The sequence below is a fragment of the Acipenser ruthenus genome, chromosome 32, assembly GCF_902713425.1.
Source record: "Acipenser ruthenus chromosome 32, fAciRut3.2 maternal haplotype, whole genome shotgun sequence".
In the NCBI taxonomy this organism is placed as follows: Eukaryota; Metazoa; Chordata; class Actinopteri; order Acipenseriformes; family Acipenseridae; genus Acipenser; species Acipenser ruthenus.
Window position 1 is genome coordinate 12,368,588 of NC_081220.1, and position 22,153 is coordinate 12,390,740.

The window sequence follows — 22,153 nt, forward strand, 5'->3', positions numbered from 1 at the left end:
TTTATAAGCAGTTCAGCATATTCAAAGACTTCAAGTGGAGTCTGCTATCCGAGCTTCCAACCCCGCTCCAGTAAAGAAGCATTTCAAGTATAAGAATCGCAGGCATTAGCTTAAGCAGGCTTCGAGGGTCTAAACCTAAGGAGAAAAACAAACAAAACAGCACACAGTATAGAATTACAGCTAAAGAGAATACAGTCCACTTCAGAACAGTCCAACAATAAAGACAGTACGTGGATTAAAGGGTTACCTATCAAAAGCAATGCATTTTTATACATTTACATTTGTAATAATGAAGAAGAAAAAAAACGCACATTTTAATGGAGACAATTGAAATGCTGGTGAAGCTGGTAAGTTTTATGGAAATCAGCTATTTGGGTAAATATAAGATTGTTGACCTTGGATGTGTTGAAAATCAGCCTGCACATTTTAGCACCCTGTAATTTTTTTTTTTTTTTACATTATATATTTAAGTAAGATGAATTAAACAGTATAGCTAATTTAATGTGACATCTGATGCACATACATTTCAGATGGCTGTGTCACATCAGTATCAGGGTCTCTCTCTCTCTCTCTCTCTCTCTCTCTCTCTCTCTCTCTCTCTCTCTATATATATATATATAATTGCAATTATGTTTTGGTTCCAGGAGTTTGCATTAGATTTAAATAGTGTTGCTGCTTCCTGGTACATAATCTCTAAGTCACATTTACTCCATGTGACCGACAACACAAAGTGAATCTAAAGCTTTGTATTTTAGAGAAATGCCTGTACAGTATGCTGAAAACACAACACACACGCAAATTAAAACCCTCAGCACAGAGACAGTGGTGATAATGCTGTTAGCTAATAAAAAGGCTTCATTGAGTTTTTAGCTTCAGTTACCTTAAAAAAAAACCAAAAAACAAAAAAAACTGTTTATGCTTGTGATCTCCAGTCACTTTAATTGACAAAGCATTTTGAAATGGTGTGTTACAGCAGCGGGGAGATGTTGATATGTGTGTTATAACAGTGGGGAGATGTGTATATGTGTGTTATAGCAGTGGGGAGATGTGGATATGTGTGTTATAGCAGTGAGATGTGTGTATGTGTGTTATAGCAGTGGGGAGATGTGTATATGTGTGTTATAGCAGTGGGGAGATGTGTATATGTGTGTTATAGCAGTGGGGAGATGTGGATATGTGTGTTATAGCAGTGGGGAGATGTGTATATGTGTTATAGCAGTGGGGAGATGTGGATATGTGTGTTATAGCAGTGGGGAGATGTGTATATGTGTGTTATAGCAGTGGGGAGATGTGGATGTGGCAAAAATCCTATTGATATCATTATATGAAAGTACTTTTTACATTTCTTTTTATAAACTTCATATAACGTTCTAAACAGGATTTAAAAATTGATTTTTTTTTTGCCTCATCACTGGGCCTCCTTTTCTTTTGATGGCAGTATTTTGTGTCTGCTCGTTTTCATCCTTTATTATAAGACGTGTAGATCTCTTAAAGACCACACTGTAGAACAAGAACGTACTGCTGCCTCCTGCTACACAAGTGCTTGCTGTAGCTCTGGTTTGTGGTTTATCCAATCAGGAGAGGATTGCACATTTCAGTCGTATTTAAAAAGAAGATCTGTATCTCTGCAAAGTATTAAAGAGCAAGCAGACAAACACAAAGGGGCCAGTGACAATGCTGCAGATGCTAGTAAAATATATTTAAAATCCTTGGTTCAAGCCCCTTTTACACCTTGCAAAACACAATCAGGTTTATTTATAGAAATACTGGAGGAAACTTAAATTCAAATAATGTAAGTCTTCAATTGTACATTTGATTTCGTAGTCATTGAACATAGTAATTTGGAGCAGTGTTTCTTATTAACTTTATATTCGCTCACTTATAAAGTTTTATGGATGTAGTCAAACTAAAAAGCCACACAGGTAAGCAGACTAGCATTCTCCAAGATTGCATTCTGCATTTACACAGAAACTCCTACAGCACAGCTTTACCTCAACAATGTGCCTCATCATTAAGCTCTGCCTGGGTTTGACTTGCAGCTCAAGACACGCAGATTGAGCAGTTTTGGATACAAACCCCTACTGTACAGCAGCAAAAAAAAAAAAAAAAAAAAAAAAATTACATTTATTCTTTCTAATGGTTTTGTAATAAAGTTTATTTTGTTTTAATTTCTATCCCGGAATTGTATTTTTAAAGTCATGGTTTAAGGTAAAGTCGATGAACATTTTGTCTGGCGCCTTCTTAAAGTTTTTAGAAATACTAAAAGAAATGCAATACTGTGACAATCGTTTCCACGAGAAGTCTTTTTCAAGACACTGTAAAACACGTCCAGTAATAAGTTTGAGTTTTTCTAAATTCAGCACTACTGAGTGTTCAACAGTTATGGATTGTAGTTCTTATAGCTTTAGATTTCTGATCAGAATAGAGGACAGGAAGCCAGCAACAGCTGATCTATTCCTCTCCTTGGTAAGCTAAGCAAAAGAAAAAGAACAGAGCTGGAATATTGCTTAAAACTTTATTTATTTAAAAATAATCGAAGGGGGAAAAAAACCAATGGAAAGCAGTATGGCGATGGTAAGTCTTCATAGTAACCGACTTGCTTTCACCTAGAATAGCGACGCAGCAATCAACTGCACGCTCATTTCGGGGGAATTATTTTGTCCCAGCTGTATTCCAAATGGTCTGCAAGAAATGACTACATTTTTTAACCCACATTATTTGGTCATACCCCAGACCGATTTTACTAAGACAAAAGAGTTTTAACACTTGAAAGCCCAATGTGTGAAACTGGAGATCCCGGAACACAGAAAGCTGGTTGGGTTTTTATATAGGCTAGACAGACATTTTGAATGATTGTATGGAATGGATGCAAAGGTAGGTAAGGGTGTGTGTGTGTGTGTGTGTGTCTAAACAATCAAGAATAGCAGCAAATGGTTAAACATTTGATTTCCTCCCCCTCCCCCCAATTTGGAAGAAGCTGTTCTGGCATACCTTGGCAATATTTAAATGATCTAAATGTAATAAATAATATTTATTTTTTAAATAACTTACTGCTGTTTTAAAGTAGTACTAAAGAGCAAAAAGGTAGTTTTAGAGCAACATTTTCAAAGATGTCAAATGTAACATGAAATACATGTTTATTCTACAACCAAGTGCACTAAAAAACAAAAAACAAAGAGAAGGTTACTAACGTGTCTGTTTTAATGTCTTTTAGCACAACTTGTATATCATATGACTGAGTGATTAAAGTTACAGGGTTATGTTAAAATATCAGGTTGGAAATGCAAATGCCAGTTCCAGAGGTAGCCTGGGATGAGAAATACATCAGGCTGCTCAAGACTCCAAATCAGTTACATTTTGCAAGCCATTTTCACTCTTAAAATTGTGCTTGTTTGGTCTGTTTTATTATTTGTCAAAGAATAACTGCTTTGGGCAAGTATATGAATACAAAAGCTAATGTTCTATAGTAACAGGAAAAGGTTTGTTTCTGTGGAGTGAATGAAGGGTATATTGCCCTGTCCAAAACTGAGACTTAACCATTAACTAAAGTCCTGACCATGTTGGTCACTATCATGGGTTTATAATATACTGCCTGCACAAGTATAGCTCAGCAGTCTAATACAAAATGCCTGTTGATGCAGATGCTTAGACTGAGCTGACTGATTTGGCACCAGCCTGGGTTTCTGAAGTAGAGGAACTCGCATAAATCAGGGGTGTCCCATCCCTGTCCTGGAGGGCCGTTCCACTCCAGGTTTAACTGGTAAAATGATATAATGAACAACTTTAAGGTCTGGATGGAGGTGTAATTGGTTCAGTTAAACAAGTCAGAACAGCGTTGGAACAAAGACCAGGAGTGGAAGAGCCAGCGCTGGACATCCCTGACTAATGGTACATCCCTAAAGCAGCATCACTTTAAAATGACAGTAAAACAGACAGAACAAGCACGTAGCAGTAAGAAATGAAAACATTTTAAAAAGAGCTAGACGTGAGGAACATCTTCTGTTTCACTGTCCTAAGTCAGGCACCAGAGGGCAGGAGTTTTGTTGAATGGGCTATCGATATACAATGAACATCAGAGGGTTTTTATGCATTGCATCACGCAATGGTGCTTTGGGTTACGTTTGGATCGAAAACTTTCACACTGGGTAAATACAAGTGTTAAAATCCCAATCTATACAAGCACTAGGTCTATTATTAGTGAATAATGTTGATGCAGAAAAGTGAACAGACTGAATTTATGAAGCAAAAAAATAATTATGCTTTACAAAAAGTTGTACAATTTAAGAGGTTTTTTTTATACAGCACAGCAGGATCAGCAAGGTGCAAAACTTCCAACAGCAAAGTCACTAAGCTTATACTATAATATAACTGTATTTACAAGCATGGTGTTCAAACTCAGTCTGTTCCCTCTGATGTCAGTCTACTCTAACCAACTAGGGCCCCCTGGTGGTCTATAGCAGCTAGTGAAGGGCCAAGTCCACTCATCTCATCCACAACACAAGCAATGACTGAGATTATTCTGCAAGTGAGGAGCTAGTCTGAGATGTCTCTGTACTGTCATTAAAACTAAAAAGAGCAAGGGTTAGGGTTAGACCCAGGGAGTGGGGGAGCCAGCCTGGATTCACACCGATGCAAAGCTGGAACTCAATGTCTGAAGGTGTTGGCAGTTTAGCTACAATGTATTTTTACATAGAATTGAGCATGATTTGATTTCACATCTCCTGGTTCATAAACTGGGACATTAACAATTTTTCACCCGACTGTCTGTACTGAGCATTTTAAACATCACATTGGTACATCTCCTTCAGTCCATTCCAATCCTTACCCTGATGAAACACAGAGGTTCAACTGAAAAGTTAGAGAGCTGGTTGAACTAGGCTCTGCTAAACTGATTAGAAGGCCAGGGTTGAATTGGGAATGGACTGAGACACAACAGCTCCAACTAAAGCCTGGATTGTATCAATATTATGACAGCACAATAGCCATTATAAAAAAAGTGTAGCCAACTTTGACTTAATTCAGGCCTACCCAGACAAGCACAGCAATGCAGTGAAAAGGATCAACTGTTTCAAAAGACACTGCAGCGAGGTTGGTAGTTGGGGAAATGTTAAAAATAAAAGGCTCCTTAGAAGAAAAATCACCACCATGTGGACGAGACGTGCACAGAACAAGGCAGCGGGAACCTAAAGCAACTTCAGGGGGTTCAGGGGGCGTCTCAAGAGAAAAATAAAACATTGCTATTTCACTTACTGATTGGCTTAGAACAAAATAAATCTGAGCGTCATTACCACCACTCAAGCGCACAGCCGGCTGACGATTACTGATACCAATCTGCTGTTTCCAAAGTGAATGAGCGCACTGCGTTATTGTTATTTATTATTAATATTGTACGGTTTCCTATTGACCCCCCCCCCCCCCCCCCGGCCCCCCCGTTCCCAGGTTCCTGTGGGTTTACGAAGGCTGGGAGCCCAGCAGTCTCTCTATAGCAGCGTTGATGTCTCCCCCGGTGGCAATGAGGGCTTGCAGGTTGGCTTCCCGGTTGATGAAGCCCATGGCACTGAGCTGCTCCAGCTGCTGCTGAAACCGCACCTCTGGGGTCTGGGTCTGCAGGTAAGGGGACACAGGAGGGCTGTTATTCAAGGGGCAGGGCAGGACAGGAGGGCTGTTATTCCAGGGGCAGGGCAGGGCAGGGGAGCTGTTATAATGGATACTGCACTGTGGAATTCAGCTGTAATCTAAAATGAAAATGGACCCAAATATTCAAAGGAATCTTCTTACCTGGAACTGTTTCAGGGTTTAACACTAGAACCACCATGCGGGTCAATTTGGCCCATTTTGGATTTAAAATGTTAATTACTCTTCCTTTGTAAATCGAATGCGGTTGTCCATTTTTGACACTTCCTGAATATATGAATTACATATCCAGACACGTTTGATAGCCAGAATCGCAAAAATTATAAAGTTATAAACAGTTCTACCTAGAACCGCCACGTGGGTCAATGTGACCCATGCATTACAATACATGTCTTTTTTTAATATAACGTAAGATATTTTTTTTGTAAATGCAGCAAACAAGACACGACCCCTAGCAAATGTTTTTTTTTTCAAGCCTTTGTTTGTAGACTGACTACGAGACAGAGATTGCTATGATTGTGGATTTGTCAAGATGCAAACTCAGTGAAAGCCTAGTTGCTTATTTTTCAATGTACCTGGGAGACAACAATCCTTTTGTTTCACAAATGCAACTGGGAATATATCAGAAGGAAATATTTAATCTTGAAAGTAGTCATTTTGATTGGAATATGGCAAGCTGCACTCGGATGCATACAGCAAATTGAAATGACAGGTAGGATAACAACTTGTGCCCAATATGAAACGTATGTTATATATTATTTTTTTATATTACTATTAGAAAAAAAACAAACATTTTGGTTTTACAGGTTTGTATGTACCAGTTTACACGTGTTTAAACAATAGTGTTCAATAGAACTGCGTCTGTGTTTACAACACAGCTCCTGGATGCAGGCACAGTCAGCTGGCAGACGCGTACGCTCCTCCATAGAGTACAATTTTCTTTTTATGTAGTATTAGAAACAATGATTTAAAGCCTTTTATGTTTAATTTTCCATTTAAATAGTGTTTCTATGATGCAAATGTTAGATGTGATGTTCATGAATAAAACGTTTCAGTTGTATCCGATAGTATGTCTTTCATTTTCATAACGAAGCAGTTTAAAAATGTATGGGTCAAAGTGACCCACGTGGCGGTTCTAGGCGGGTCTAGTGTTAAATTCAATAGTGCTGAATTTAGAAATACTAAAAAGAAACTTCAATTTGAATGTTTCGTTTAGACGGTCTTTTTCAATGCCTGCAAATGAGAAAGGCTTTCATTCTAAAAGGTTTGTCATTGAATTTATTAACCCTTTAGAAGTAAAGGGACATGTGTCCCACAAATAAAAACGATGCTAAATTATTTTTGCAACGAGTCGCATGAAACAGGGCTTAATTTACTGACAGGTAGGATCTGGTCACACAAATTGTCAGTTTCCTCCTTGTGATACTTGATTCCCTCAAATGTAGTAAGAAGAAACTGTTTGAACAAGCACTCAATTGTACCTGAAGGGGCTAAGTTTCTTTCTAGCTTTCGCTGACTAAGACTTCTAGTTGAAACATTTGTTTTTGAATATATTAAGTTTCTTTCAGCATTTCTAAATTCAGTGCTTTAAGATGCACATTTGCAATGTTGAACTCCATACCGCTGCACCGCTGCCTCCTGCGAACATCTGCAGCATCTGCTGCATGAGTTGCTGCTGGGAGCTGGGGGGGCCGCCGGGTGGAGAGGGGCCCGTGGTGGGGCCCGTCCCCGAGGAGACCGGACTCTCGGGGGCCACACTGCCACCTGTGGGCAGGGGGACCGTCGGCAAACCTCCGGGGGTGAGGCTGCAGAGAGAGAAATCAAGCAGGGTCAGCAGGCAATGCAGCAGGAGGGACAGTCTAGCAACAAGTGTGTTCTGTTGGAAAACGCATCCAGCGTTTTTTCTAAACTAAAATCATTTTTAAATGATTAAAATTCTGTGTATTAGGATAGACCTGGTGAAGCCTGGTGTTTAGAGCTGAGGGACTGGGAGAGAAGCAGTGCTATCTACTGGTTAGAGCTGAGGGACTGGGAAAGAAGGAAGCAGTGTAGCTCTAGTGATTAGAGCAGAGTGACTGGAAGGGAGGGAGGCAGTGTGGCACTAGTGTTTACAGCAGAGGGAGGGAAAGAGCAAGGGATGCAGTGTGGCACTAGTGTTTACAGCAGAGGGAGGGAAAGAGCAAGGGATGCAGTGTGGCTCTAGTGGTTACAGCAGAGGGAGGGAAAGAGCAAGGGATGCAGTGTGGCTCTAGTGGTTACAGCAGAGGGAGGGAAAGAGCAAGGGATGCAGTGTGGCTCTAGTGGTTACAGCAGAGGGAGGGAAAGAGCAAGGGATGCAGTGTGGCTCTAGTGGTTACAGCAGAGGGAGGGAAAGAGCAAGGGATGCAGTGTGGCTCTAGTGGTTACAGCAGAGGGAGGGAAAGAGCAAGGGATGCAGTGTGGCTCTAGTGGTTACAGCAGAGGGAGGGAAAGAGCAAGGGATGCAGTGTGGCTCTAGTGGTTACAGCAGAGGGAGGGAAAGAGCAAGGGATGCAGTGTGGCTCTAGTGGTTACAGCAGAGGGAGGGAAAGAGCAAGGGATGCAGTGTGGCTCTAGTGGTTACAGCAGAGGGAGGGAAAGAGCAAGGGATGCAGTGTGGCTCTAGTGGTTACAGCAGAGGGAGGGAAAGAGCAAGGGATGCAGTGTGGCTCTAGTGGTTACAGCAGAGGGAGGGAAAGAGCAAGGGATGCAGTGTGGCTCTAGTGGTTACAGCAGAGGGAGGGAAAGAGCAAGGGATGCAGTGTGGCTCTAGTGGTTACAGCAGAGGGAGGGAAAGAGCAAGGGATGCAGTGTGGCTCTAGTGGTTACAGCAGAGGGAGGGAAAGAGCAAGGGATGCAGTGTGGCTCTAGTGGTTACAGCAGAGGGAGGGAAAGAGCAAGGGATGCAGTGTGGCTCTAGTGGTTACAGCAGAGGGAGGGAAAGAGCAAGGGATGCAGTGTGGCTCTAGTGGTTACAGCAGAGGGAGGGAAAGAGCAAGGGATGCAGTGTGGCTCTAGTGGTTACAGCAGAGGGAGGGAAAGAGCAAGGGATGCAGTGTGGCTCTAGTGGTTACAGCAGAGGGAGGGAAAGAGCAAGGGATGCAGTGTGGCTCTAGTGGTTACAGCAGAGGGAGGGAAAGAGCAAGGGATGCAGTGTGGCTCTAGTGGTTACAGCAGAGGGAGGGAAAGAGCAAGGGATGCAGTGTGGCTCTAGTGGTTACAGCAGAGGGAGGGAAAGAGCAAGGGATGCAGTGTGGCTCTAGTGGTTACAGCAGAGGGAGGGAAAGAGCAAGGGATGCAGTGTGGCTCTAGTGGTTACAGCAGAGGGAGGGAAAGAGCAAGGGATGCAGTGTGGCTCTAGTGGTTACAGCAGAGGGAGGGAAAGAGCAAGGGATGCAGTGTGGCTCTAGTGGTTACAGCAGAGGGAGGGAAAGAGCAAGGGATGCAGTGTGGCTCTAGTGGTTACAGCAGAGGGAGGGAAAGAGCGAGGGAGGTAGTGTGGCTCTAGTGGTTACGGCAGAGGGAGGGAAAGAGCGAGGGAGGTAGTGTGGCTCTAGTGGTTACGGCAGAGGGAGGGAAAGAGCGAGGGATGCAGTGTGGCTCTAGTGGTTACAGCAGAGGGAGGGAAAGAGCGAGGGAGGTAGTGTGGCTCTAGTGTTTAGAGCCGAGAGAGGGATGCAGTATGGTGTGTTGCTTAGAGCTGAAGTGCAGTGAAGGCAGCCAGTCTGTTCCCTACCTTGGCATGAGCCCCGGTGCCTCAGTCTGCAGTGTCTGGAGCCCCTGCTGGATCTGGAGCAGAGCCTGCATGGCCCGGGGGTTTGTCATCACGGAGAGAGCCTCAGGATTCTGCATCTGCAAGGGAAGCAGGGGCCGGGTCAGTCCCCGGCGCAGACGAGTCTGCAGGGGCCGGGTCAGTCCCGGGCGCAGACGAGTCTGCAGGAGCCGGGTCAGTCCCCGGCGCAGACGAGTCTGCAGGGGCCGGGTCAGTCCCCGGCGCAGACGAGTCTGCAGGGGCCGGGTCAGTCCCCGGCGCAGACGAGTCTGCAGGGGCCGGGTCAGTCAAGACTCTTGGTCTGACCCCTCTAAACTACCGGCTCTCAAATGGTCTTCAGAATATCAGATTTCAATGAATTTGGCATCTACTGTATGGCCAAAAGTTTTGCATCACCCTATAGAATTAACTAATTTTTACCTGCTGAAGAAAGACCGGGAGCTGGTGTCTGAACTGCTCCTGAAGCTGTGGATTGCCAGCAAACAGGGGGTTATTCACCATCACCTGGGAGAGAGAGAGGAATACATCATTCACAGAGGGGTCATTCATGGTTAGAACCCTTCACTAATTTATGGTTTTCAAAATTTCACAAGTTATGTGCAACACAGTTCAGTGCTTTCTTGATACTTTGCTATTTACCAGATAGGATCAGAGTGGGCTGATTGAAGACACTCAAATGAAATCACGCACACACACATGTACACACACAGCAGGTTACTCCAAGCTGTCATGGAATTTGGCTCAACATCCTGACCCCTCTTTGAAATAGTACCAGATTCATTAAATGGATCATGTACCATGTGCATTCCCAGAATAGTGAGTTTCTGCTCAGATTATTTACCAGTACTGACTACTCTTTAACCATAGGGTTGCTTCTGAAAAAAACATCTGAAGTGAAAATCATAAACCCTAACTATACATAAAAGAGCATACAAAGAGGATAATAACAGATATGAAATTATAAAATATTATTAAAATGTATCCTTTTAGAAGTAACCTCAGCTAATAAAACAAATTAAATAAAAAAGGTATCATGAAAAGGACACAAGTCACAGGCTGCCGTCCCTGCACTGCCGAGGGGCCGGCTCCACCTGGTGGTCACAAACCTGCGCTGCGAAGTCAGGGTTCTGTGCCAGGGACTGCATCATGCTGCGCATGTAGGGAGCGGACAGCATGTTCTGCATGAGCTGAGGGCTGTCTGAGATCTGCTGCATCAGGCTCTGCATGCCGGGGCTGTTAAACATGCCTGAAGAAAAAGGGGCGGGAGTGTCAATGTAAGAATCGCACAGCAACACAAGCCGATACACAAGAAATGTGAAAAAAACAAAACCAGAGCTAATCAGAACCGTGAAAACGATCCCCTGGACCTACATCCAAACAAGCCCAGATTCTGACACATGACTAGATCTCTCATTGCTGTACTTTTAACAAAGGGGGTCAGAAGAGGGTAGTACCGTTGCCCAGGCTGGATGCATTGATGCCCAGGGGGTTGGAGATGCTGGGGGTGGTCCCGCTCTGGGGTGTCGGGGTGGTGCCCCCCTCTCCCTCTGTGCTCGATGTGGGGGCCGCAGTGCCGGGGGGACCCCAGGGGTTGGGGAGGGGCTCCCTGTTCTCTGTCCGCTGTGGCTGGACTCCTGATCCTTCCGCGTTCCCTCCCAGTGCAGAGAAGGGGTTGTTACCGAACTGGGGAAGCGAAAAGAGAAATTGCTGATGGATTTGCTTGTTAAAGTTTCCCCCATGTACACAGCATAGACTAAGCTCAAAGTAATTGTAGCCAACAAAAGAGCCATGAATTTTCTCCACTGTGTGCGTCCATTCATTACTTAAAAGTGCAGTTTTGAAAGAGACGCACGTTTTAGCAAACGCAAATTTTCATTTTCAAACAGGACGCCTGGTATGTGCTTTTAGTACTTCCTGGGTCACTTCACCTGGAGGGTGAAATTGCCCCCACCCCTGTCAGGAACCAATCAGCTGCTTCTCCTATTGAGAGACGCTTTCAGCCAGTAACATGACCCAGGAGACACTGCTGGGGTGGTAACAAAGCAAGCAGCCAGAGCTTTCTTTAACCCAGTGCAGAACCAAGTGTCGGTTTTAAAATTAAATACAAGGTTGCTTGTTTAAAAACTGCACATTTGAGAAGTGCAAAATGAGTGTGATTGATGGAATTATTTTGTTAGCTACAATTACTTTAGAATATTGAACCCCGTGAATGGTACAACATTAAATGCGTACTTTTCTTGGCAGAATCCCATTGCAATGATTAAAATGAAAAATAACTTTCAGCTTCCTAATGCTGCGAAGAGTCAATGAACACACAGATTTGTTTTATAATAACTACCATTCCTACTGGCCCCTGGGGTGCAGCAAGCAGCTGTTTGTTTCATTGTTTCAATTGGAATGAGGGCCCAATCAACACCTTCACCCACACCTGGGTGTCTGCAGCTCCCTGCTGTAGAGCTCAATCAGAGGGATGCACCGAGTGCTTCAGGCAGCTCTACTGTCTACTTGACTTTCTAACAGAAAATCAGTACCAGTGTGCAGACACTCAAGCGATTCCTTCAACATGCGTTACATATACACAAGTACCTATACTTTGTTTCAAACACACTCCCTTTACAAAGGTAGGCTAAACATACCATAAAGTTAAGAAGTTGGATCTTGAGCAAAAACTATTATTTATCTATCTCAGCGTCTTCAGCAGCGAGATTAAATACAAACTTATCTAACAGCTTGAGACCCGACTGTTCTAAGCAGTGTTCAATAATTTCGTATTGAGGACTTGTGTCCAATGAACTTTCACGCCCCTTGATTCGAGAGACACTATTTTAGCTTATTTGCCTATTATCGTTGATTGGTACTCAGCAATATAATGGGGAGAAGCACAATTTGGAGTTTGGCAACACTTAAACAGGTTTATTTCTGTTCTGATTAACATCTGCCGGCTTGAAACATGTTAAAGATCATTATATGGAAGCCCAGAGTATCTGCACAGCCCTCTGAATGAGCCCAGGATCCAGCAGCAGCAGCCTCCCTGCAGTCCTACCTGTTCCCGGGCCGCGCTGAACATGGGCTCCTGTATGTCTGTGTACATCCTGCGCAGCGCGTTGTAGCCCCCCGGGATGCTCTCCAGGTTACTGAGCGCTCTGTCCTGGTTCCTCATCATCTCCTGCATCATCGCTGGGTTCCGCGCCAACTCCATCGTCTGCCAGGGCACAGGGCACAGTCTCACATTACACATGGCCAACACAAAACTCTACTGCACCCACAAAACCTGAAAGGGCTACAAGGCGCAGGACACAATGAGAGAAGAAAGAAAAGAAAGTTACAGTGCTGACCATGTAGCAGGGCTTGAAGCTCACACTAGCACTAGGTTTCAAACCTTCAGTTTGTATTACTTTAATAAATCAGGAGCCAGGAGTTTGAAGTTAAATACCCTCCTGCTCCTCTACAGCTTAACAAACTCTGTTAGTAAACCTACAGTCTGGCAGGTGGGATTTATTCATGCTGTGCAGAGAAGTGCAGGTTTACCAGGGGCCTGACTGTTCAAGCACCTGACACACTTCAATAACACTGCAAAACATGAAACGTTTGCTGGCAAGAAATATTAACTAATTTCACTTTTATTAAAAGTCTGCAAATATTTTCTGCTTCACAGAACCTACACAAAGGGTGTTCTGAACCCAATGATTGGATGCAGGGCTGGTGGCAGTTCAAGCCCTGCAGAGCAGGACACATTTCAGATACCCCTCCCTCTCTCCTCCAGACACACACCTGCCTCATGAGCTCAGGGTTGTTGAGCATGTGGCTGATTTCGGGGTTGCGCTCCATCAGTTGCTGCATCTGGGGGTTGGCGACGATCATCTGGCGCATGAGGTCTGGGTTGGACATCATGTTCTGCACCAGCGGGTTCTCCATGATCTGGGACAGCATCTCCGGACTAGACATGAGCTGACGCTGCATCTGTTGCTGCAGCTCCATGAAGTTAGCAGAGCCCATGCCCAGGCTGCCCAGACTAGCCAGGTCCCCGAAACCAGCTGGGTTGAGACAGGGTTATAGGGGTTAGAGCAACATTAAACATGCCCAGACTAGCCAGGTCCCCAAAACCAGCTGGGGGTTAGAGAGAGGGGGTTAGCTAACATTAAAGCAGCATACCGGATGAATGATATGTACAGCTATGGCCAAAAGGTTTGCATCACCATATAAAATGAACTAATACTGCTTCATAAAGTTGAATGAAACCTGCTGAATAATATTACATCAATATATTGAATTACATACCGCTTTGTAGTTTTCCAAATACTTAACCAAAAACTGACAAATTGAAAAATGTGACATTTCAAAATCTAACATGAATTTCATGAAATACTGTACTACTATTATGGCTTCCGGTAGACTTTTGCGACATCATTTTGTAGTGTCTTTGATTACAAGATTATTATTATTATTTATTTCTTAGCCGATGCCCTTATCCAGGGCGGCTCACAATTGTTACAAGATATCACATTATTTTTACATACAATTCCCCATTTATACAGTTGGGTTTTTACTGGAGCAATCTAGGTAAAGTACCTTGCTCAAGGGTACAGCAGCAGTGTTCCCAACCTGGGATTGAACCCACGACCCTCCGGTTAAGAGTCCAGAGCCCTAACCACTACTCCACACTGCTGCCCCAAGATGTTAAATAAGATAAATTATGTTCATATCGTGTTTTTTTTTTTTTTTTAATTATGTCTCACTTCTAAAATTTTAGGGGATGCAAAACTTTTGGCCATAGCTGTATACTGGATCCGTGAAAATAAAAAACTTAGACGCGGTACCTGGACGGAAATGAGACTCCTACAGCATTGGAGTTTAACGCATTCCAGGTTTTAATATGAGCTACAGTGTATAGGTAACAAGCTCAGGTGTGGCTTGTTAAGCTCTTAGTAAAACCCGGAATGGATCAAACTGCTATGCAATAGGAGCTGTATTTCCATCACTGCATTACACAATTAAGTATAAAATAGATTTTTATATAGATATCGGTCACAATGAATGTGTATGGAGTACTGTAGTACGACATCCTTATGAGTGAAATAACTCTGGGTTTAATGATTCACTGTGTATGCATTAATCGCAACACTTTTACACAATGTACCGTTTTGTATAGGAGTCATGCATCACGATACAAGACCACAACACAGCTCGTTGTAATTCACCAAGTGGTTCCTGAATGAAGTCCTTTATTAAATGATGGTATGACCTCATGCACCACACAGGCAGTCCATCAGGACCCCACATGTACAGTGATACGCATCATAACGCAACCTGCACGTCGCCAGGGACAGGATCACTGACCAGGGAGAAGGTGAAGAGGTTCGTTTAGCTTCGGCAGGGACAGGATCACTGACCAGGGAGAAGGTGAAGGGGTTCGTTTAGCTTCGGCAGGGACAGGATCACTGACCAGGGAGAAGGTGAAGGGGTTTGTTTAGCTTCGGCAGGGACAGGATCACTGACCAGGGAGAAGGTGAAGGGGTTCGTTTAGCTCCGGCAGGGACAGGATCACTGACCAGGGAGAAGGTGAAGGGGTTTGTTTAGCTCAGGAAGGGACAGGATCACTGACCAGGGAGAAGGTGAAGGGGTTCGTTTAGCTTCGGCAGGGACAGGATCACTGACCAGGGAGAAGGTGAAGGGGTTCGTTTAGCTCCGGCATGCTCACTTACTTAGTATGGAGGGAGGCTGTGCGGGTCCGGTCCCGGCCTCAGGGCCCCCGGCGCTGGTGGAGCTGGCTGTGGTGCTGGAGGCTGGGTTAGGGCTGGCAGGGCTGGGGCTGCTGCTGCTGCTCACCTGGGGGGCAGAGGAGCTGGAGGAGGTGGAGGGCTGCGAGGAGGAGCCATCTGCAGTCCTGGAGGTGAAACACAACACACCCCTCAACACTCTGTACTGGCAACCTCTTATCCTATTGTCACGAAACTTGGTTAACATTATTGAATTTCAAATTATGTGGATATTCCAGGGTCTCTCTCCATTTTGTATTTCACACTTATATGTGTACATATTTAACAAATCGCTTCTCAAATTGTCATGAAACTTAATCCTTATTCTATACTCTTCTGTACATATCATTAATAAACATCACGGTCATCCACTTTATCATACAAACAGATCTTATTTTTTATCTACAGATGTGGCAAAGGGGGATGGATGTTACACATGCTTGCTTTAATAATATTATCCTTTTTTATCCCGCTGCGTACAGTACTGACTGCTTTTGTTTTTGGTCTCAAACACTAAATGAAATCAAACCCAGAAATCAGGTTTCAGCTCCTGTAACATGAACAGACTGTCCCCATATCCTATACTGCAGCACCACATGACCCAATTGGGGAGATACTGTGGGGACCAAATCAAAAAAGAAAGCTAGGACCTAGTTTTCGGTCATCGATCCCATTAAAAATGTTTCAACATTAACTGCAACTTTCTCCATTGGCAGTAATTTCTCTCATCTACCCTTTCTCAGTCCAATAAAGCCATTTGCAATAAAGTAATATTTCCTTGTCCAATTAAATTACAGTTCAAATTAAAGCCCGATTGTAGACAAACAGGTGCAGTTGTGCTTATTCTTTTTTATAGGGAATAGTTTAAAACCATTGTGTAGCAGCTTCAGCCATATCCTGTGTGCTTTTATTGGAAGATACCTCTACAAAAGGAGTGTTGTATGTGTAAGTCCAGGTATGTACAGTTAAGCTCAAAACACCCCTGCAAGAACAGTCTTCATTGTATTCTATTGTAGCTTTCAGAACACTAATACTATACTGCAAGTGATAAATTATTTGTAATAAATGTACTTTTCAGCATACAAAATAACAAAGAAAATAAAATGATGAATATTGCAATTAAAAGCAGCACAGACTTTTATAGTAAATTTGACCTCTAGAAACTCCTTCTCTGGCCCTTGTTTCTGAAGCTTCCTTCCAGGCTTCAGTGTGTTTTTTCGGTGCTCATTTGCATGTGCTAGCCTCCACCACCAGCATGCCAGTCCCTTTGGGGAAGCCGGCTACTCACTTCTGCGCAGTCTTGATGACCAGGTGGACAGTCAAGCCATCCTTGATGCCGTGCTGATTCAGAGTGTCCCCGTCTTTCAGGATTTTCCCAGCGAAGATCAACACCAGCTGGTCCTGCTTGGCTTTGAACCTCCGCGAGATCTCCTCTTTAAACTGGAAGCACAAAACAAGCCCCTTGTTAGCTCTGATCTAAAAACTGTACTGGCTCCCGGGCCACACAGGGGTCACTCGTGTGGATAGGTAGGAGAGCTGGAACACAAATATTCAAACAAATACTGCTTGAAACGTGTTCGTGGCCATTCATTCATATAACAGAATTTATAAATGGCTGCATCAAAGAAATGAATGAACAGCAAATAAAAGCAATCTACTCTATGGAAGAATGTTCCTCTCCTTTCTTTAAAAGGTAATATGATGGGATAGCAGGTTTATTTTACTTCAGTGAGATATTTTTACTGCAATATGGTACACATGTTAATTTTGTCTTTCAGTTATTAAAAATAATATTTTTACATGAAAAATTGAAATCCCACATCATCCCAACACTCTTCTGTATCCTCAAGCATGAGTAGAGAAAACTACTAAACCACTTGAGCTGGAATGAGCCCACTACAGCCAGTCTAGACTGTGCACCTCATTGGGAAAAACAGGATTGACAGCAAAAGGATGCCACCCATCATTATGGTGCGTTTAGATGGTGAGCAGGTATCTGAAGATGGGACGCTTCTATTTAAGGACACCCAGATATAAACGTGCAAGGGGGTAGGAATTGAGTACCGCCACATTAAAAACAGTGTTTCTCATGCGTCTGGGATCACAAAACCCGATTAGCACTAGTCTTGGACTGCCTGATGTTACCTTAAGGTAGTCCAAGATGAGTGTTAATGTGAGTGTGAAACTAACAGATTCAGTAACCAATAAAGAACGTACGATAATAATAGTAAACATACTAGTGCTGGGACAAATATCCAAACGCACATTTTTTTTTTTAACATGTATTCAAAGGCAAAAAAAAATGCCTGCGTCCATCAGAAATGATTTTATCTGTGTAAGATTTTATATATATTGTCGTGGAGGTCGGCAGCGGGATTTAGCCTGCTGCAGCCGCTGCTCTTTCCCTTGCTTGTCGCTGCTGTCACTATAGATATTTAGGAAGCGAGTCAATCAATATGATACAGGTCATACTTGCAAAAGATGCATCGTCTGCTTTGTTTTTACTTGAAATAAACACACGATTTAACTACTGTACTGCTTTCTTTGTTTTGTAGTTAATTCACAAGGGTAAAGTAAATCCTTATTTCTGGGCTATTTTTCAATTTTAATACAGTGTTACATATTGTGGCGACCGCAGTTCCCGCAGGCAGGGGCTCATCACAGGTGGAGGTTGGCATCCGAACCCGGGACCTCCCGCTCTGAAGCAATACCTCTGTACAAGAGAGCCGGCTCCCTTGCAGGAGCTGGTATCGGGCTTATGTCTTCATATTTGATTGCGTCACCTACCAGCCCTGCCCCCTACCCCCGTGCACGCTACAGTATAATGGCTTTGATAACGTTCTGAAAACGAACGAATATCCGAACATGAAAATTCCATGTTGGTCCCAGCACTACAATACTTAATGAATAACGACAGCACAGTTTAGTTCACATTTTAAACAGTAGTAGCAAGCTAATCTGACACATGTACAATATGTAAAAGTTCACAAGATCTTTGCGGTGATGGCTTTATCTTAATAAGTATATTTGGTTAAACAGTCTCTGACTTGCCAGTGATCAGATATTCATGTCTCACAATAGTGCAGATGCTGGGATTTCTTCAATGACCGCACACCTTCTATACTTCAGCATGTTATCTTATTGCAGAGTGAAAAACGCCCCCTTCATATCCAATACCTTGATGAGAATGTGCAGACATTTAAAAAGTGAACACCCGCCCTGCCCTAATTGAGTATCAGCTTCCACCACCTAGTATCATTAAAACAAAACTACAAAGATTGAATCTCAATCATACAGTTGTGGGATACAATTTTGGAAAAGTATCACAATAACCAGTAGCGGTACAATATTTGTATTCAAATGGTAATCTTACAGTGCAGCTGACACATTTAACTCTGGATCTTGCTTGGAAAGTATGAGCCCCATTCACAAAACTAAGGACAATTTTAAGCACACTTATTTTTTGTTTAGTGCAGTTCTAAAGCACTGGCCCATTTTTCAATTGTTTGAGAGAGTTAGTTACTCTTTTTCTAAAGCATTATTAAAAGAAAAACTCAAAGGTTTTAGGAAATGGTCCTTATAAACAAATAGCTTCTGAGATATTTAGCAATCCAAGGAAGTGGACTATGGGGCCATATTGCCCTGATAAATACATTACTCATCAAGAACAAGGATTGCATCCTCAACCTCAGACTGCAGCATCACACATCAATGAATCATGTACTTATTCGTGTGTCACTATTCTACTTGGAACTAATAGTGACTGAGCTGGCAATCTGATCAGCAATCCTTTTTCTTAACACAATAAATCATCAAAACGAAAGGAGGATTGTTATCCCAGTCATGTTTCTGTTGTCCTGTCCCTTAAGAACAAAGACACCGGGGATCACACTTGTTAGTAAGCACTTTAAGTACCAGCTGTAAGTTTGTTCATGGTTAAATCTTAGCACAGTATTCTTAAACCAGTAACACTCATCTTTGTGATTAGGGTACCTAGGCTATCTCTATTGCTGGTTTACTATAAAGGATTTTTTTTTCTTTCTAAAATGGTATGAAACTTTTCTGCTTCATGTTATGATAATTGTACTGGGGAAAACGACGACAGCCTTGTCATTTAGAATTACCTTTACAATTAAAGTTACCTTGGCAGAAGAAGGTCTTAAAATATAAACTGAAAATGTTGTTCGCGTATCGTCATTCAAAACGCTGGTGACATTTGTATCCCTTCCCCCCCCAAAAAAACCCTTTTGTTTAGAAAATAAAAAAAACAGTCTATACCTTTCAGTGGGATTATCTCACCTCATTGTTCTGCACATCTCCAACTCTGAATTCTCACGCGGTGGGATTATCTGTTCACTCTGAACAGGCAGGGGTTAATATTTTTGACAAGCAATATTTTGCTCTGTTGTATAACGACCAAAGTTCAGTTTTGTGAAAGCGGGCTTGAATCACGGATGTATTTATATATTAAATGTACAGAATTATAATTATCATTTGCCACATTGGTTACGTCTCAAAAATACTATTAAAAATGTATCCCTTTGCTAGGAAGTGGAGACCATTACTCATCAGCATTCTTTCACCTAGCCTAGTCAAAGAATAACACACTACGAGGTGTTATATATATATATATATATATATATATATATATATATATATATATATATAATTACATAATTATCCAATACCCACACACCACACTGAATCAAAACGCCGAGGGAGCCTTCTCGTTATAATTAAACATATATACTTCACAGTCGTTTAGTCATTACCACGGCAACCATTTTCAACACTTTAGTGAAAAAAAGGACATCGTCCACGAATACTGAAAAGGTAGCTAACAATGATATTTCTCAAGAATACCTAAAACACTAAAACGTTTAGTTTTACTTTAACACAATTTGAAATAATATATTCGTGTAATGTATGTACACGTCCATTAAAAATACCGGTATATTTTTTTGCGTACACGTTTTCGTCACAAACACTATTTTTATGGCTACTCAGGTGTATTTGCTATGTATGCGTTACTATTTGGCGGAATTATTCAGTCAATTACATTTTAAAATGGAAATAAAACGCTAAAAGAAGCGCCCCCGCCGCCCAGTTCATCCAGCAGTGCCTCCGGACTGGGACAGACACACGCACACTGGATACGTCCCTGACTGATTCAAATGCATTTTCACTCACCTGAGTAACCGAGGCGTCCTCCTGGATCGCAATCTCCTCCTTATCTTTAGGGGTTTTGACCGTGACCCTGATAATATTCTCCTCTGAGGCGGTATTTTTATTATTGTTATTATTAACGGGGTCTGTTCTACCGCTGTCCGCCATCTTTACTCCTCCTATAATCACTGAGTCACTGACAAGGAATGCGGCGCCGGCAAGAGGTAATAAACCCGCCGCGAGCTCAGGGGACTAGAGGCTCGCATCGCGACTGGGGGAGCCCGGTGGCTGGGAGGTGTTACTGCAAGTTATCAGAACATAAGAACATGCGAAATTCAAGACCGAGGAAAGGCCATTCGGCCCATCTACAATGCTCACTCGGTTTGGTGCCAGCGCGATCCGTTAGCACTCAGCAGAACAAAACCCAATAACCAGGTTAGCAGGGGAAATGAAACCTCTGGGAGTCTGTAGCTAGACAGACCGCCCTTCCTCCAGGTGGCTAGCTAAAGGTCTTATTGTGGTCTCAGAGAGGGGTATACAATATTGTTCATGACAGCATCCAGTCTATTCTTGAAGGATCAGAGAGTCTCTGCTTCAACACCTCTGAAGCCTGTTCCAATGGTTCACCAGCCTTTCTGTGAATAAATATCCTCCCCTCGGTTCTGAATATGCTGTTCTTCAGCTTCCACCCAGGGCCCCTGGTTCTGTTCTCTGTGACCTGTGAAAATAATTCTCAGCAGTTACTGTGTTAAACCCCTTGACAATTTGAAATACCTCTATTAGGTTGCCTCTGACTCCTTCTTTCTAGGTTATACAGATTCAACTCTTTCAGTCTATCTTCATAGGACATACCCTTCAATCCTGGAATTAATCATGTTGCTCTCCTCTGTATTCTCTCCAATGCCTCAATGTCTTTCTTATGATATGGGGACCAGAACTGCACACAGTATTCCAGGTGTGGTCGTACCAGTGCATCATACCTGTCAACACTGAGTTTTCAAAATAAGGGCGCTTTTGTAAACTGAAATCCTAGTGGCTGAAATGAAGTGAATACCTACATAAGACAAAGGCAAACAACTATTCAACTTTATTACTTCATTCTAATTAAAAAAAAAAGAAAAATATCAAACAGAAAAACAACCATGACACGCTTCACAATCAGCGGTATAATCCTAAATTCAAAACTAACGGAACACAAACAATATATAGATCTCTTAAACAAAAGTGATACAAATCCCTGTTGTATTTGTTCATTGAGCTTGAGGTAACATTTAATAGGTAATGCATGCGTCTCGCATGCGACTTTTATAGGCTACTCCCCTTGTTAGTGTTGCCAGATTGGGAAAAGTGTTGAATTTAAATAAAGGGTCAGTTCTGGTCACCTTGTTACAAAAAGGATATTGCTGCTCTAGAAAGAGTGTAAAGAAGAGCAACCAGAATTATCCTGGGTTTAAAAGGCATGTCGTATGCAGACAGGCTAAAAGAATTGAATCTATTCAGTCTTGAACAAAGAAGACTGCGCGATGATCTGATTCAAACATTCAAAATCCTAAAAGGTATTGACAATGTCGACCCAGGGGACTTTTTTGATCTGAAAAAAGAAACAAGGCCCAGGGGTCACAAATGGAGATTAGATAAAGGGGCATTCAAAATAGAAAATAGGAGGCACTTTTTTACACAGAGAATTGTGGGAGTCTGGAACCAACTCCCCAGTAATGTTGTTGAAGCTGACACCCTGGGATCCTTTAAGAAGCTGCTTGATGAGATTCTGGGATCAATAAGCTACTAACAACCAAAACGAGCAAGA

General features: G+C 42.6%; 1 protein-coding gene across 1 annotated transcript; it reads right to left on the minus strand.

Moving 5' to 3' along the window:
* Positions 1-2,501: 2,501 nt before the first annotated feature.
* Positions 2,502-20,554, minus strand: LOC117395515 (ubiquilin-4). Its single transcript, XM_059006364.1, has 11 exons — positions 20,371-20,554; positions 16,469-16,620; positions 15,127-15,308; positions 13,196-13,458; positions 12,468-12,626; positions 10,879-11,107; positions 10,531-10,670; positions 9,845-9,928; positions 9,389-9,504; positions 7,256-7,439; positions 2,502-5,604 (listed from the first exon to the last, which is right to left on the minus strand). Exons 1-11 carry the CDS (start codon positions 20,512-20,514, stop codon positions 5,452-5,454), a joined length of 1,806 nt encoding a protein of 601 aa, XP_058862347.1. The 5' UTR covers positions 20,515-20,554; the 3' UTR covers positions 2,502-5,451.
* Positions 20,555-22,153: the final 1,599 nt, after the last annotated feature.

Coding starts and splice junctions, on each gene's coding strand:
- LOC117395515 (XM_059006364.1), bottom strand. CDS start 20,514: ATGGCGGACAGCGGTAGAACAGACCCCGTTAATAATAACAATAATAAA. Junction 13,459..15,126: donor ACAGCCTCCCTCCATACTAA/GTAAGTGAGCAT, acceptor GTCTCAACCCAG/CTGGTTTCGGGGACCTGGCT. Junction 7,440..9,388: donor GCACCGGGGCTCATGCCAAG/GTAGGGAACAGA, acceptor CTCTCTCTGCAG/CCTCACCCCCGGAGGTTTGC.